Source organism: Ostrea edulis, chromosome 2 (genome assembly GCF_947568905.1).
Source record: "Ostrea edulis chromosome 2, xbOstEdul1.1, whole genome shotgun sequence".
NCBI classification, from domain to species: domain Eukaryota; kingdom Metazoa; phylum Mollusca; class Bivalvia; order Ostreida; family Ostreidae; genus Ostrea; species Ostrea edulis.
Window position 1 is genome coordinate 33,562,169 of NC_079165.1, and position 13,575 is coordinate 33,575,743.

The 13,575-nt window shown below is 35.2% G+C and overlaps 2 protein-coding genes across 2 annotated transcripts in view; one reads left to right on the forward strand and one right to left on the reverse strand.

Annotated features, from left to right (window-relative positions):
* LOC125681749 (adenosine receptor A3-like) overlaps positions 1-13,575 on the reverse strand; it is a 59,598-nt gene that overhangs the window by 31,788 nt on the left and 14,235 nt on the right. The window lies entirely within an intron of this gene.
* LOC125682358 (uncharacterized) lies at positions 1,424-6,231 on the forward strand. The gene is made up of 4 exons (XM_048922866.2): positions 1,424-1,643; positions 2,634-2,796; positions 4,946-5,091; positions 6,068-6,231. Exons 1-4 carry the CDS (start codon positions 1,595-1,597, stop codon positions 6,148-6,150), a joined length of 441 nt encoding a protein of 146 aa, XP_048778823.1. The 5' UTR covers positions 1,424-1,594; the 3' UTR covers positions 6,151-6,231.

Genomic DNA, 13,575 nt, shown 5'->3' on the forward strand with positions numbered 1-13,575 from the left:
ATCATATGTAGGTGATAATGGAATATTGCTACATAAATATGCGAAGTTCACGATGGAGAAGTTGAAATCATCCCATTTGTCATAAAGTTGAGTTGTTAGTTTGCTGTTAATATATACTTTCAATAAAATATCTAAGTATGCAGCAGAAGTGGACGACTCTGTGGTGTCTTTTATTTAAGGATATATAGAATCGGCACATGAATAAAAAATATTATTGTTAATAGGTAATACAAATTTTTCTTCTCACGTAGAAGTTTTTGAATAAATTCTGCTTCATAGGAATATAAAAACAAGTCAGCTAACAAAGAAGCACAATTCGTGCCCATGGGGATTCCAACAGAATGTTGGAAGACCTGATCACCAAAGACCACGAAGATATTGTCAATGAGGAACTCCAGCATAATTTTTATTTCAACTTCAGAGTACCTGTGTGTGGAATGAGATGGTGTTTTACAAAGTAATTTTTGGATGACTGATCACTAGATATGAATATTTGCGTTTTTCATTTTTGTTGAAGAAGCAGCTATCTATGATGTCAAAAAGTCTAGTCTTTAATTTATCATGAGGAATGGTCGTGTAAAGAGTTGAAAAGTCATACGTTTTGATGTTGTTGATTTGAGAAAAGTTTTGTGATTTCAAGTTTACTAAAAGTTCTGTAGAAGTTTTCAAATCCACATTGGTTTACACCACCTCTGGGCATATGTTACGCTACAGTACGTTTGACGTTTCTCCTTCGCAGCTGTTAATATTTTCGTAAGGAGCAAAGATAAGGGCTTGGTAGAACAATTACTCGATCCAGCAATGTATCTTTCTTTGTAATGGGGTTTTGTGAGGTTTAGGAATCCAGTATAGGTATAGTAACTCATATTCACCCGACCCATTGACCGAGATATTACACATTTTTAAAACTGAAGCATGATTTGGAAGAATTTCATCTTTCGAAAGGGAAGATGGAGTACATGTACAAGTACGATAACCAAGTGTGGAATCAACGCCAAACTCTTCAAACAAAGAAAATGTTAGAAGCTTATTCAGCTGAAACCAAAACATGTTCCTCATTTAAACTATATATTTCTTTAAACACAGAAAGATAGATGGTACGTACTTTTGTTTTGGTTTGTCGAATCCGTTTTGATATTCCTCTTATACATTTAATCCATTCTGACAATGTATCAAGTTCTTTTTCATATCGACATAATTCATAAGAGAGATAAAGTTCTGTCTCAAATTGAAAAACTAAGATTGTCTGAATTTAGGACCTTTTAAAATACATGATTTCAGGTCCTCATATTCAACTATATCAACATCACCAGTAATGACGTGTCCAGCTGGACTATAGTTGAAAGAAAACGAAGAACAAAAACACGTAGGTTGATTAATTTAAATATATAAAAGGCAAAAGCATTGAAAATATAAACAATTAAACGATTAAACACCAGAGAGGCTATATGCACCAACAGACTGAAAGTACGTGTATGGTACGTGTGTGGATTATCTCTAGTTTTATACAACACTGAATTATCTATGCTGGAAGACCTTACAGTCAATTGACAGAGATAAGAAAAGTACATGTACACTTCTAGACAAGGCATACATGGACAACTATTTGGCACTGTTTTCTGCGCTTGTTTTCTGTACAACAGGTAAGCGGTCCTTTTAGTAAGACATCTACTTGTGCTAAATACACCTTACAAATATCCAAATGAAAAAAAATATTTCCTATAAAAAAAATATAAACTTTAATATCTTTTTTTTAAAATTGGATAATAATTTTTTAAAATCCTATCGATATTTTAAAAATCTTATCAGAATTTTACAAACACTCACAGGTAATTATTACAGAAAAAATAATTCGTATTTTTCGAATAGGATTTAAGAGAGGAAATTCTACATGAAAAAAAAAAAAGGAATTTTCAATAGAAAATTTAATTTTATTTAGGATTCTAAAACTTCTCACGTTATGTTGTTAAAATTCGTAAGAAAAAATATTTTCCATTCGAATTTTTTGAAAGGTTAATTTCTCACTTGTCAGGCAAGATTCACTTGTATGTAAAGAAGTTTTAAATTCTGTATGCGCAGTTTATTCCATGCAATTATGAAAGTTTTAAATTCTGTATATGCTGTCTATTCCATGGCACGTAAGAATTTCCTGAGACGCTCCAATTTACCACATAGAACATTTAACAAATGTATCCGAGAACATATGTAATCCTGTTCCCAGTACGGGAGTGGGAATTAGTTTTTGCGCTTTGGAGTTTTAAATCGTCCATCTGTATAATTACACTCTAATTATCAGAATTGCGAGACGCTTTGAATATTTCAAATACTTAAAACATACATTGCTAGATCAAAATGAAAGTGCCATGGCCTGGTTGAACATAAGTCTGATTGCTCCTTCGCCAAACGCTTAGCATTAGAAGTGAAAATCGCAGGTCTTTCAGATATGACATTAAGAACGGAGGAATCATGTTGTGGCAGGCGTCGGTACACTATAGAACCCTCAGTGCTACGTCCCTCAGTGCTAACCATAGGTCTAGATTTATGGTACTCCATCTGCCACTGGTAACGTGAAAAATTGAAAAATTCTAGAAAGAACATAAACACCCAACCAACAGCCTTTCTTCTGATTTCAGTTTGCGGAGATACCAATGTATGTGTTGGTAACTCTGACGGCCACTATGAAATAGGTTGTCGGTCGTACGTCAAATGCACTGGAGGGATAGGTGTTCTTCATGACTGCCCTAACCCCCCTGCTCTGAACACTGTCTACAATGCCGTTACAGGACAATGCGATAGGTAAGTGTAATACACACAGCAAAACAGAAACATTGCACATTTCAAATGTCACCCACCTTCAAATCATTGGTTGACAGGAGTTTCGGTTATCTGCAAGCTTTTGAAAAACGGTGGGGTTTCGGTCCAAATTTGTATATTATACTCATCGAAATAGAATTAAATGTTGCATTAGGTAAGTTTTTAATACTCTCTCTCTCTCTCTCTCTCTCTCTCTCTCTCTCTCTCTCTCTCTGATTTATACAGTACTTGTATGTTTTATTAGTGTTATAGAGAGATTTAATACTTTTCGCTGATGAGTGTCAGTCAGTTTGACACCATTCTCACTGTGTAAAGGTCTGGACCAAAGATGACGTAAGACCACCGTACCAGCGCCCAAAACACACTCCATAGTTCCATATATGGGTTTGGAATTATATTAAGATTGGAGTTACCCCTTAAAATAAAAATTATTTGACACTTCAGCTGGATAAAGATCCAAAACACAAATCCCGCCTTTTCCTTACGCTGGTTTGACGTACAAAATTAACGTTAAAGTGCTTGGCTGGTCCGGACTTAAACCACATTGAGAACATTGAGGCATTATGAAGGAGGAATAGAAAATGTTTCACAACTATTGATAAAATGAGGGCTTCGGCACTGTAATTCATGAGTTTAAAGGATATATTTGATTGACAATCTCAACCTAAGGTTTGTCTTTCTGAAAACAGTGGACTTGCAAAATACTGAACCTTATGTTTCTGTTTAGTTAAATAAAACAGTGAGTGGATAAATTAAACATGAATGTTGGTTGTTTTGTCTCTCTCTCTTTTTTTTTAACTAATTGTTACTTTCAATCATTTCTGGGAACACTAACTAAATTTTGTTTAAGGGACGATTATCACACTCTTAATTTGTTTGCTGTATGATCAGTAGGTCGAGAAATTTTTGAGAAAGATTTTATTTCCATGATGTAAAACTTATACGGTACCAATTTTGATGCACTAGATGCGCATTTCGACAAATAATGTCTCTTCAGTGATGCTCAAGCCGAAATAACACCCGTATTTAGCTATATCCTGGGGCTTGAACTCTCTATAGAACTATGCTATTCAGAGAAAGCTCATGGTGAAAAGGTTTATATTACCTTAATCTTTCAAAATATGCAAAGTAGAGGTACCTCCATCATTCAAAGTGTAAAAATATTTCATTTTGTCTAAATTTCTACCAGGGAAATAAGTCGGACAAAAATTTAAATAACTATAAATAGGTCATCTACTCTCTCTGTCATAGGCATTTTATTTTCACTAAAGATTTAGTGCTACAGAAATGGACTTTTGTGAAAATAATTTTTTCCCAGCCTTTTGTTAGTTTTAATAAATGACTAATTCACACAATGAAGTTCCTTTAAAATTCTTTGATAAATCTACAGCAAAAACAAGCTGCGAATATACCAGAATTCTCTTTTTATTCTTGGGACCAAATTGGGGATAGAAAAATAAATGGTTTTATGAATCAGATACCTTAAACACTACAGCTTGTATTTCATTTAATTTTCGCAAATGATAAATTGAATGATTTAAACTTGGGAGCTGTCTAACGTGTTTCATACCGATTGTTAGGCCATTCTTGGCACACTGATTTTGACTACGGATACCCCGTTTACTTGATCAAGATATAAGGCTCACGGTGGGTGTGACCGGTCGACAGGGGATGTTTAATCCTCCTAGGCACCTGATACCACCTCTGGTGTGTCCAGGGTCCGTGTTTCCCCAACTCTCTATTTTGTATTGCTTATATGATTTATGAGATTGATCACTGTTCGTTATATTCACATATCATGGTACTAGGTACATGTAGTACCTTGAGGAAAGTTGCAATACATTTAGATCAGGATAGAGGGTTCACGGCGGATGTGACCGATCGACAGGGGATGCTTACTCCTCCTAGGCACCTTATCCCACCTCTGGTGTATCCAGGGGTCCGTGTTTGCCCAACTATCTATATTGTATTGCTGATAGGAGTTATGAGATTGATCACTGTTCGTTATCTTAATATTTCATTAGGAAAAAGGAGAGCAAAAGTTGCGAACTTGGAACTCTAGTGTTTGGTAAATCGCATTTATTTTAACATAAGAGGACTTTAACTTATTTTCCATTTTGCCGTTTGTTAGACCCGATAATGTGGCTCGTCCCTGCGGACATTGGCAGGACTGCTCCCTTCTTCCGGACAAGAGATACCCAGACATGTACACTAATTGTACCACATACTATACCTGTCACGGGGGCACTTTCTTCGGACACAACTTCTGTAGTATAGGTAAGTTTGGAAGTGTACTTATATGATGTCTGTTAGTAAATGGTTTACATATGAAGACACTGGTCGTGGTAGCTAAGTAATAGAGCGTTCACTTCGTGAGTGCCGAGCCCCGGTCGTACCATGGCCGCGTCAAACATATATAATTCTATTTTTTGAGTCGATGAATTAGAATAGAATTAATGTATCCTGAATTGAGATATTGTAGAGGGCGCATTTCACGCCATTTTCCATTTGGGCAATGGGTAATAAGCGAATATTCGTCATTCGGCGTGTTAGCGCTCAATCTGTAGACGCGTAAATTTTTCATTTATATATATTTTTCGATTTAGATTGAAACTGTGTGTAAAGACATGTACATTGTGTATTTTGATTTGATGTGACATACTTCGTACTTATTGAACCTTGAGAAGGACATCAGCTATTATTATGATGATCGGATGATAATCGATGATGCTAAAAATAATATGTGATGGTGATTGGTATATGTAACATGAACACACATCAGCGTTAACTGTGTCTCATCCACTTTGCTACGCCAAACGCTCGGCATTCAGAATTGTAAGAATCACGGGTCTTTCGGATATGACCTTAAAACGGAGGTACTGTGTCGTAACAGGCGTTGTCATGTTAAAGAACCCTCGTTTCTACGGCCGTAAGCGCTATAGGATAGGTCTAAAATTAGAACTGGTGACGTCTGAATATGGGTGAACATTTCGCGACGGGAAGTAAAAACAACCAACTAACAGATGAAGATCTCACAGAGCGGAAATTTAGGCTTGGTGGTGAACTCATCACTTCAACAATATGACAACCAATTTTTTCTTCAAGAAATGCTTTAACTATAGATATATACTGTTTAGAAAGCAGATGGATGATAGATAAAACTATCATTAGAACAAGCTAAAACATTTTAAAAGTGCATTATGTATTCTAAAAGTTTTATCATAAATGCTAAGAAATATTCTTTTTTTAAAAGGTCTAGTTTTTGATGAAAATCTACAGCTGTGTAATTGGCCTTATAATGTGGCGCCACCGTGCGGTACATTGACAACACAATAATGCGGGGATCCTGGCAGAGCCAAGATATTCTTAAGAAGTTTGTCTTTGGATATGCATGAATAAAAGATTAAAAATTGTAAATGATTGATTTATCTTGTGTGTTTACTATAAATGTGTATTTTATCGGTAATATAGTATACTTTTTCATACTAGCCTTACCCCACTAATTCATGTGCACGACGTATCTACATATTAGAGGTCAGATCAATTTCTAGGCATAGAGTGGGGTGCATTTATGTTGTCTGAGACGAGAATGGCCAGCAAAGCTTTGTTTTCATTCTCCACACGTGAAACTTGTTAATTTGGTCTGTAATAATAATAGCAGGGGTCTATACCACACTACTTCCTAATAAGGGGTAATGATAATTTTATTGGGAACCGGAATAGTACTATAGACCCTTAATATTATTATTACAGAAAAGATTGCCTTTTCCAATAGACCGAGATGCAGACGACATGATCAACACACAAGCTCAGGACGTTTTAAATATTGTCTTGTTCACAAGGTATATCACGCCGCCATCTTGGTTTTCTTTTATACCAACTGTACCGCTTGCAATTTTTAGTGAAAAGTTCGATTTGATATGATGAATATACACCTATCGTATAGAGGCAACTCTGCCAAGGTATAATCTCTTGCATCGTCATGGTGAATTGGAAATAAAGTCCATTTATCAGTTATAATCAACCGTCAAATATCGTCTACTGCTTCTCAAATGGGGGACGGAAGTTTACATAATTTCGTCGAGTTCACCGTGTCGATGCATGAGGGTTGGTTCTAAACGGTAGGGATGAAATCAAACTTTTCGCCGAAAATTAACGCCTCCATATGAGTGAAAAATTCTCGAAAGGGACGTTAAATAATATACAATCAATCGCCGAAAATTGCAAGCTTGACATTTTAAAAGTGCTTCGTGTTTTTTTTTTAAATTCTACATTAAATACACACACAAATCCAAGACATCGCTAGGGTATAACCTTCTTAAAAGCAATACATAATTGATTCTCTGTCACAAATACTTTGGTTTATTTTTGACGATGGAGAAGCTGTTATCATCCCATATTTCATAAAGTTGAGTTGTTAGTTTGCCGCTAATATTAATTTTCCATAAAATATCTAAGTACGAGGCAGATGTGGAAGACTCTGTGGGGTCATTTATTTCGAGTTCACAGGGATATATCCAATCGACATATGAATGAAAACCATTATTGTTAATATATAAAACGTTGTTGATATATCTAAATGTCGAGTTGAAGATCACAGCAAGATTTTTTTCTTTTCGGGTACAAATTTTTGAGTAAACTCTGCTTCATACGAATATAAAAACAGGTCAGTTAACAAAGGAGCACATGGTTAATTCCAAACGGACTATTGGAAGACCTGATCTCCAAAGACCGTGAAGATATTGTCAATGAGGAACTCTAGCATATTTTTAATTTCAACTTCAGAATACTTGTGCATGGAATCAAAGTGTTTAACAAAATAATTTTTAGGAGACTAATCACTAGATATGAATATTTCCTTTGAAGAAGCAACTATCTCTGATATCAAAATGTCTAGTCTTTAATTGATCGTGAGGAATGGCCATGTAAAGTGTTGAGAAGTCATACGTTTTGATGTAGATTTGAGAAAAGTTTTGCGATTTCAAATTTACTAAAAGTTCTTTCGAATGCTTTAAAATCCACATTTGATTTACATCACTTTTGACATATGTTGTGGCACAGTACGTTGGAAGTTTCTCCTTCACAGCTGTTGATATTTTCGTGAGGGATTGGTAGAACATTTACTCCATCCAGCAATGTATCTTTCTTTAAAAAGGTTTTTGTGAAGTTTAGGAATCCAGTATAGGTACGTTAACTCATATCCATCCATCCCATTGATTGGGATATTAAATGTGTCGAAAACTGAAGCATGATTTTGAAGAATTTCATATTTCAAAAGGGCAGACGGAGTGTATGAAAAAGGAATTCTGCTTCCTTCAGTGCCTCTAGATAGGATTTTTAACGCAACTGTTAATAATATAAGTTGATAAACTTTATTCTTTTCTGTAATTGAAATAACAGATCACAATTTTACAACACAATCTTCCAACATCAAATGACAGCTAAGATTATGATTATTATTATTTGTGAATTTGATGGTCATCATACGATCTGATTTACCAATACAACCTGTCATTAGGTCAAATGCTGTTAACGAATTGTGATCAATCTCATAATTCCTATAAGGAAAACAAAATAAATTAAGAATTGGGCAAACACAGGTCCCTGGACACACCAGACGTGGGATCGTACCTAGGAGGAGTAAGTATCCCCTGTCTATGTTTGATACCAAATTGATGCCGTCTTTTGCACACTGATTTTGACTACGGTCTCCTCCGTTTACCCGATCGAGACATGGGGCTCACAACAGGGGATACGTACTCTTTCCAGGCACCTGACTCCACCTCTGGTATGTCCAGGGGTCTGTGATTGCCCTACTGATAATTTTTGCATTTTGATGGGAGTTATGAGATTGATCACTGTTATCTCCATCTTTTCATTTTACAGAATTTATAATATACCATCAACCTTGCACTGAGTACCAACATCATACCAAGAAATACAACCCCGGATAATGATGGAATCGTTCGATCTACTTTCTGCATACATATACACTCTAGTTTATACGTTTTGTTGGCAGACCTCTACAAACATACTCTTATCTTAGCCGATGACTAACTTACGATTCATCACATGAGACAATTTTCCTTCAAAACTATTCGACAGGTAATCTTTCCTGCAAGTCGTTTTATCCTGTTGGCTTCCTTTTTCAAACTTTTTAGTCTCCGCAAAAATGTTATGTTTATGCAGAATTCTCTGCAATGTTCTCTCGGTGACTTGTTTTTTGTCGATTTATTATTTCTTTCAACACCTTCCCCATATTCTGGTTTACGAAAGGAAACGACCTAGCCTCTCTACGACAGGAAATTTTCTTGGGACGACCGTTTCTTTTTGCTTTCAAGAAGTTACATTGTACCCCTTTCCTCAAAAGTTGTGTTTTAAATAACTAATCTGCATATTGACTCAGGTACTCTCAACATTTCTTAAATTATCACAAATTTGATTTCCATCGTACTTGTCCGGTGACGATACTTTTGACCTGCTAGCCTCTTTGTTTACCTACAAATTGACAACGTGATTCCATTTAGATGACGATGATATTACATCATCCCATTGGAATGTCTCGGCGATACCGAGGGTTGTTTCAAACGTTCAATTTCGATTAATGATAACCAATTGATTTTATTATTTTCTAAGCCAAGCGACATAACTCTTTTATCGTATTTTCCACGAATATTTATGGTATGAGGATGTATTTGTTGCAAGCATGAAATTTGTATATATGAAATGTTCATCAGCATAGATGGTTTGCACACTAAAACGCCATGTTGGGTCAAAAGGTTATAAAGAAAAAAACTTCCATCCGGGTTCTTAATCAATGTGAAACACCGTACAAGCATTATAATTTCATTTACAGCTTGTGAAGTAGATTGTATGTGTCTCTATGTTTGCTAGGCTGCTTGCTACTTTCACTTTCGATGTTTAGTCACTTGACTTCTAGGATTTATCCCAATGAAATAATACATTAAACGGAGAAGTGATAACAGTCCCCCGAGTTTATTGACAATGAACTCATTTAGTTCACCCTAAATACCATTCTGTAATAGATCTAGCAGCCGGTAGAGGGTATCACCGACATTCTACAATTTTATACGATTCAGAATTTACAATTAGACGGTAAATTGTTGTTTCATGAAGTGGAATCTTCATAACATGGGTATAAAAAACAACTAAGTGTAAATAACATGACATGACAAGTAGTTTCTTAAAACAGAAACTGCCCCCCCCCCAAAAAAACCCCCAAATTCCTAGAGTAAAAGTGTGGTGCTCTGTATCCATGATGTAAAGAAATCGTATCAAATATAAGAAAAGAAATTATGAACAGAAAGCAATATATCTGATATAAATGTTAAAAGGCGGCGTCCATTGATTACATCGTTTTCCCCTATCACCTTTGACACGCATATATATATATATATATATATATATATATATATATATATATATATGATTAAGTAATTCTATATGGCGACGCTGAGTGTGCAAAATGTCTATGTATTAAAGGTCAAGTGTAATAAAAATAGATTTGAAAATAAAGTTTATAATTCATTAAAACCCGTTTTGAAAAGTTTATTGATGTGTTTATTTTTTATTTTAAAATCCAGGTAAATGCGCAAAATACCTATTCCAAAATCGTTGTTTATAGAAACGAATGAAGGGATTGTCACCCTTTCTTATGACGTCATCTGATACATTTGTAGTTGTTTACGCCTGTATATCATCTTTTTAATTTCTGTGAGAAATTGCCAGTTTTAGCAACACCGTGGATAGTGACGATGAAATACCGTAGCTACACTTGAGTTTAGGGATTCAACCTTTATAATGTTTGTACCTACATCCGTTTCGAAATCATCAGATAATAATATTTATATGATATATACATTTATATGTTCGACAAATATCTCATTGGAATCTCATTTAGAAATTATTTATCGGGCCAGTCCATAGAAAATTGGGAATAATATTGGGAAAAAAATGTTCTATCAAAGATAACCTTTGTATTTTACACAATCGAGGCTAATCAAAATCAGACTTCATAGATACTCGCCGTATACTCTATTGTAGCGATTGTGAGCGTATTTAACTAGATTGACCCTCACGTTTGTATTTTTTTTTATTATGGGATTTATTTGTATGAGATTGATCAGATTCAAATGATAATGTGTTTAGCTAGATATATATTTAACTGAAAAATGCCTTTTTGAAAAAAGAACAACAAAAGACAAAAGAAAAAAAACTTATTGTGCACAACGTTATTTGTACCCCCCCCCTTTTTAAAAAAACCAAACAACAAACCCATCTACATGTAGACACAATATCATAAAATGTAAATTAGGCCTATTAGTACATGTAATTTCTTCACAACACACGTCAAATGCGAAATTGATATATTACGGCACAAAGTTAACGAATTGTAGCATTTTGAGGTGTGAAATTTTGCCTTAATGATTCATGATATATATGTAGCACATTAGGAATGTAGCATATTAGGAAAAGGAAAAACTTGTACTTGTTTTCATAATGAACTTGAAAAAAAAGCTTTGGAAATTGGACTGACCTCGCAATAAATAACGTTTTATCAAAATGGGTTTTTGAAATTAAATTAATTTCCATTTTTACTATATTTTATTTTTTCAATAGATCTATATATATAGTGAAGAAATGAAATGATGACGATGAGTCCCTTATAAATATAGTATGAGTACGACAATATTCGAAAGATATTTCATTTAATAAAAGAAATAAAATCAATTCGAACCAGGTAATGGGTGACATTAATTTTTATGAAGTTGAAATAAAAAATATGCTAGAGTTCCTCATTGACAATATCTTCGTGGTCTTTGGTGATCAGGTCTTCCAACAGTCTGTTGGAATTCCCATGGGCACGAATTGTGCTCCTTTGTTAGCTGACCTGTTTTTATATTCATATGAAGCAGAATTTATTCAAAAACTTCTACGTGAGAAGAAAAAATCTCTTGCTGTGACCTTCAATTCGACTTTTAGATATATCGATGACGTTTTGTCTATTAACAATGATAGCTTTCATTCATATGTCGATTTGATATATCCCTGTGAGCTCGAAATAAAGGACACCACAGAGTCGTCCACTTCTGCTTCATACTTAGATATTTTATTGAAAGTAGACATTAACGACAAACTAATAACTCAACTGTATGACAAACGGGATGATTTCAGCTTCTCCATCGTCAACTTCCCACATTTATGTAGAAATATTCCATTATCACCTGCATATGGTGTTTATATATCTCAACTGATTCGATATGCAAGAGCTTGTTCTGGGTATAGTCAGTTTTTAAATCGAGGTAAGCTACTGACAAACAAGTTGATGGTACAGGGATTTCAACAGTCTCGATTGAAGTCAGCATTTCGCAAATTCTATGGTCGTTATAACGATCTAGTTCGTCAATACAACCTCGCATTGGGTCAAATGCTGTCTGACGTGTTTCATACCAATTGTTAAGCCGTTCTTGGCACACTGATTTTGACTGCGGATAACTCGGTTTACCTGATCAGGATATGGGGCTCAAGGCGGGTGTGACCGGTCAACAGGGGATGCTTACTCCTCCTAGGCACCTGATCCCACGTCTGGTGTGTCCAGGGGTCCGTGTTTGCCCAACTATCTATTTTGTATTGCTTGTAGGAGTTATGAGATTGATCACTGTTCGTTATCTTCACCTTGCATGTGCAATCGCAAACCCATTGAATACAATGTCGCATTAAAGCATTCAGTAGTGGATGTAGAGAGGGGTGGATTGCGTGCATCCCCCCTTTTTGGGTTGAACTTTTTATATAATTAAAATACATCCCTCCACTTGTTTTGTAGGATGTCCAGTTAATCATCACTTTGCACTTTGTTTGGATTCAAACAGGATGATGGAAACCTGATCCTCGTTAATTAAAGTGTCACTCACTAATCCTCGTGGCTTGTCACAAATTTCAGTGTCTCTTTTCAGTTTCAGTATCCAAATTCTTCGAAATTTAGTATCTTTTGGGAAAAGAAATATACTTAATCCCTGTCCCGATTTCACACTGCAGTTCAAAGCAGAGCATTGTACCATAAATACAGGACTTTTCTATGTAAACACTATAAAACCCTATCAATGCAGTCGAAAGTTGTCTCAGATGACGTCATAAGCTACGAGCGATAACTCACGTCACAACACATTTATCGATCGCTCAGGTGAAAGTTTGATAGCGCCGTGTAATTCACGCCAACTGATTTTTATTAAAATTGCCATGGAAATTAATCCATAAGTGTACGACAGACATTTTTCTGTATAAAACTTAAGTTTTAGGAAAATCACCGTACTTGACCTTTAAATAGTACACATGCAATGTTCATTTTCACGGCATAGCTATATATATCAAAGTGGTAACAGTTAATGTTCAATAGGATGAATGGCTGAACACAAGGAAAATATCTTTCAGTTCCGTTTTTATATATTTTAGGCTTTAATTTCAAAAAACAAAAATACATAGGTTCATTCCTTCAAGCCAAAATGGGAATATTACTTGCAGATTGCCACGAGGTAACGAATTCGAGTTTTGTCGTGACCCTGTGACAACCCATGACCCAGTTTGCTTCTTCAGTCCAGCAGGGACTTGTAATAAATCACTTCTACGCATGCTCAAGATGCCATGCATTTAAAATAAAACTTATTAGATTTACCCGAAATGCTTTGGGGATGATAAGAATAATCAGATTCATAATACTTGGCCAAAAACATCGACAGGATTATA

Excerpts from the sequence above, each read along its gene's own strand:
- LOC125682358 (XM_048922866.2), top strand. The coding sequence starts at position 1,595 with ATGGACAACTATTTGGCACTGTTTTCTGCGCTTGTTTTCTGTACAACA. Across the intron at positions 1,644-2,633 it reads GCTTGTTTTCTGTACAACAG|TTTGCGGAGATACCAATGTA; the intron begins GTAAGCGGTCCT and ends TTCTGATTTCAG. Across the intron at positions 5,092-6,067 it reads ACACAACTTCTGTAGTATAG|GTCTAGTTTTTGATGAAAAT; the intron begins GTAAGTTTGGAA and ends TTTTTTTAAAAG.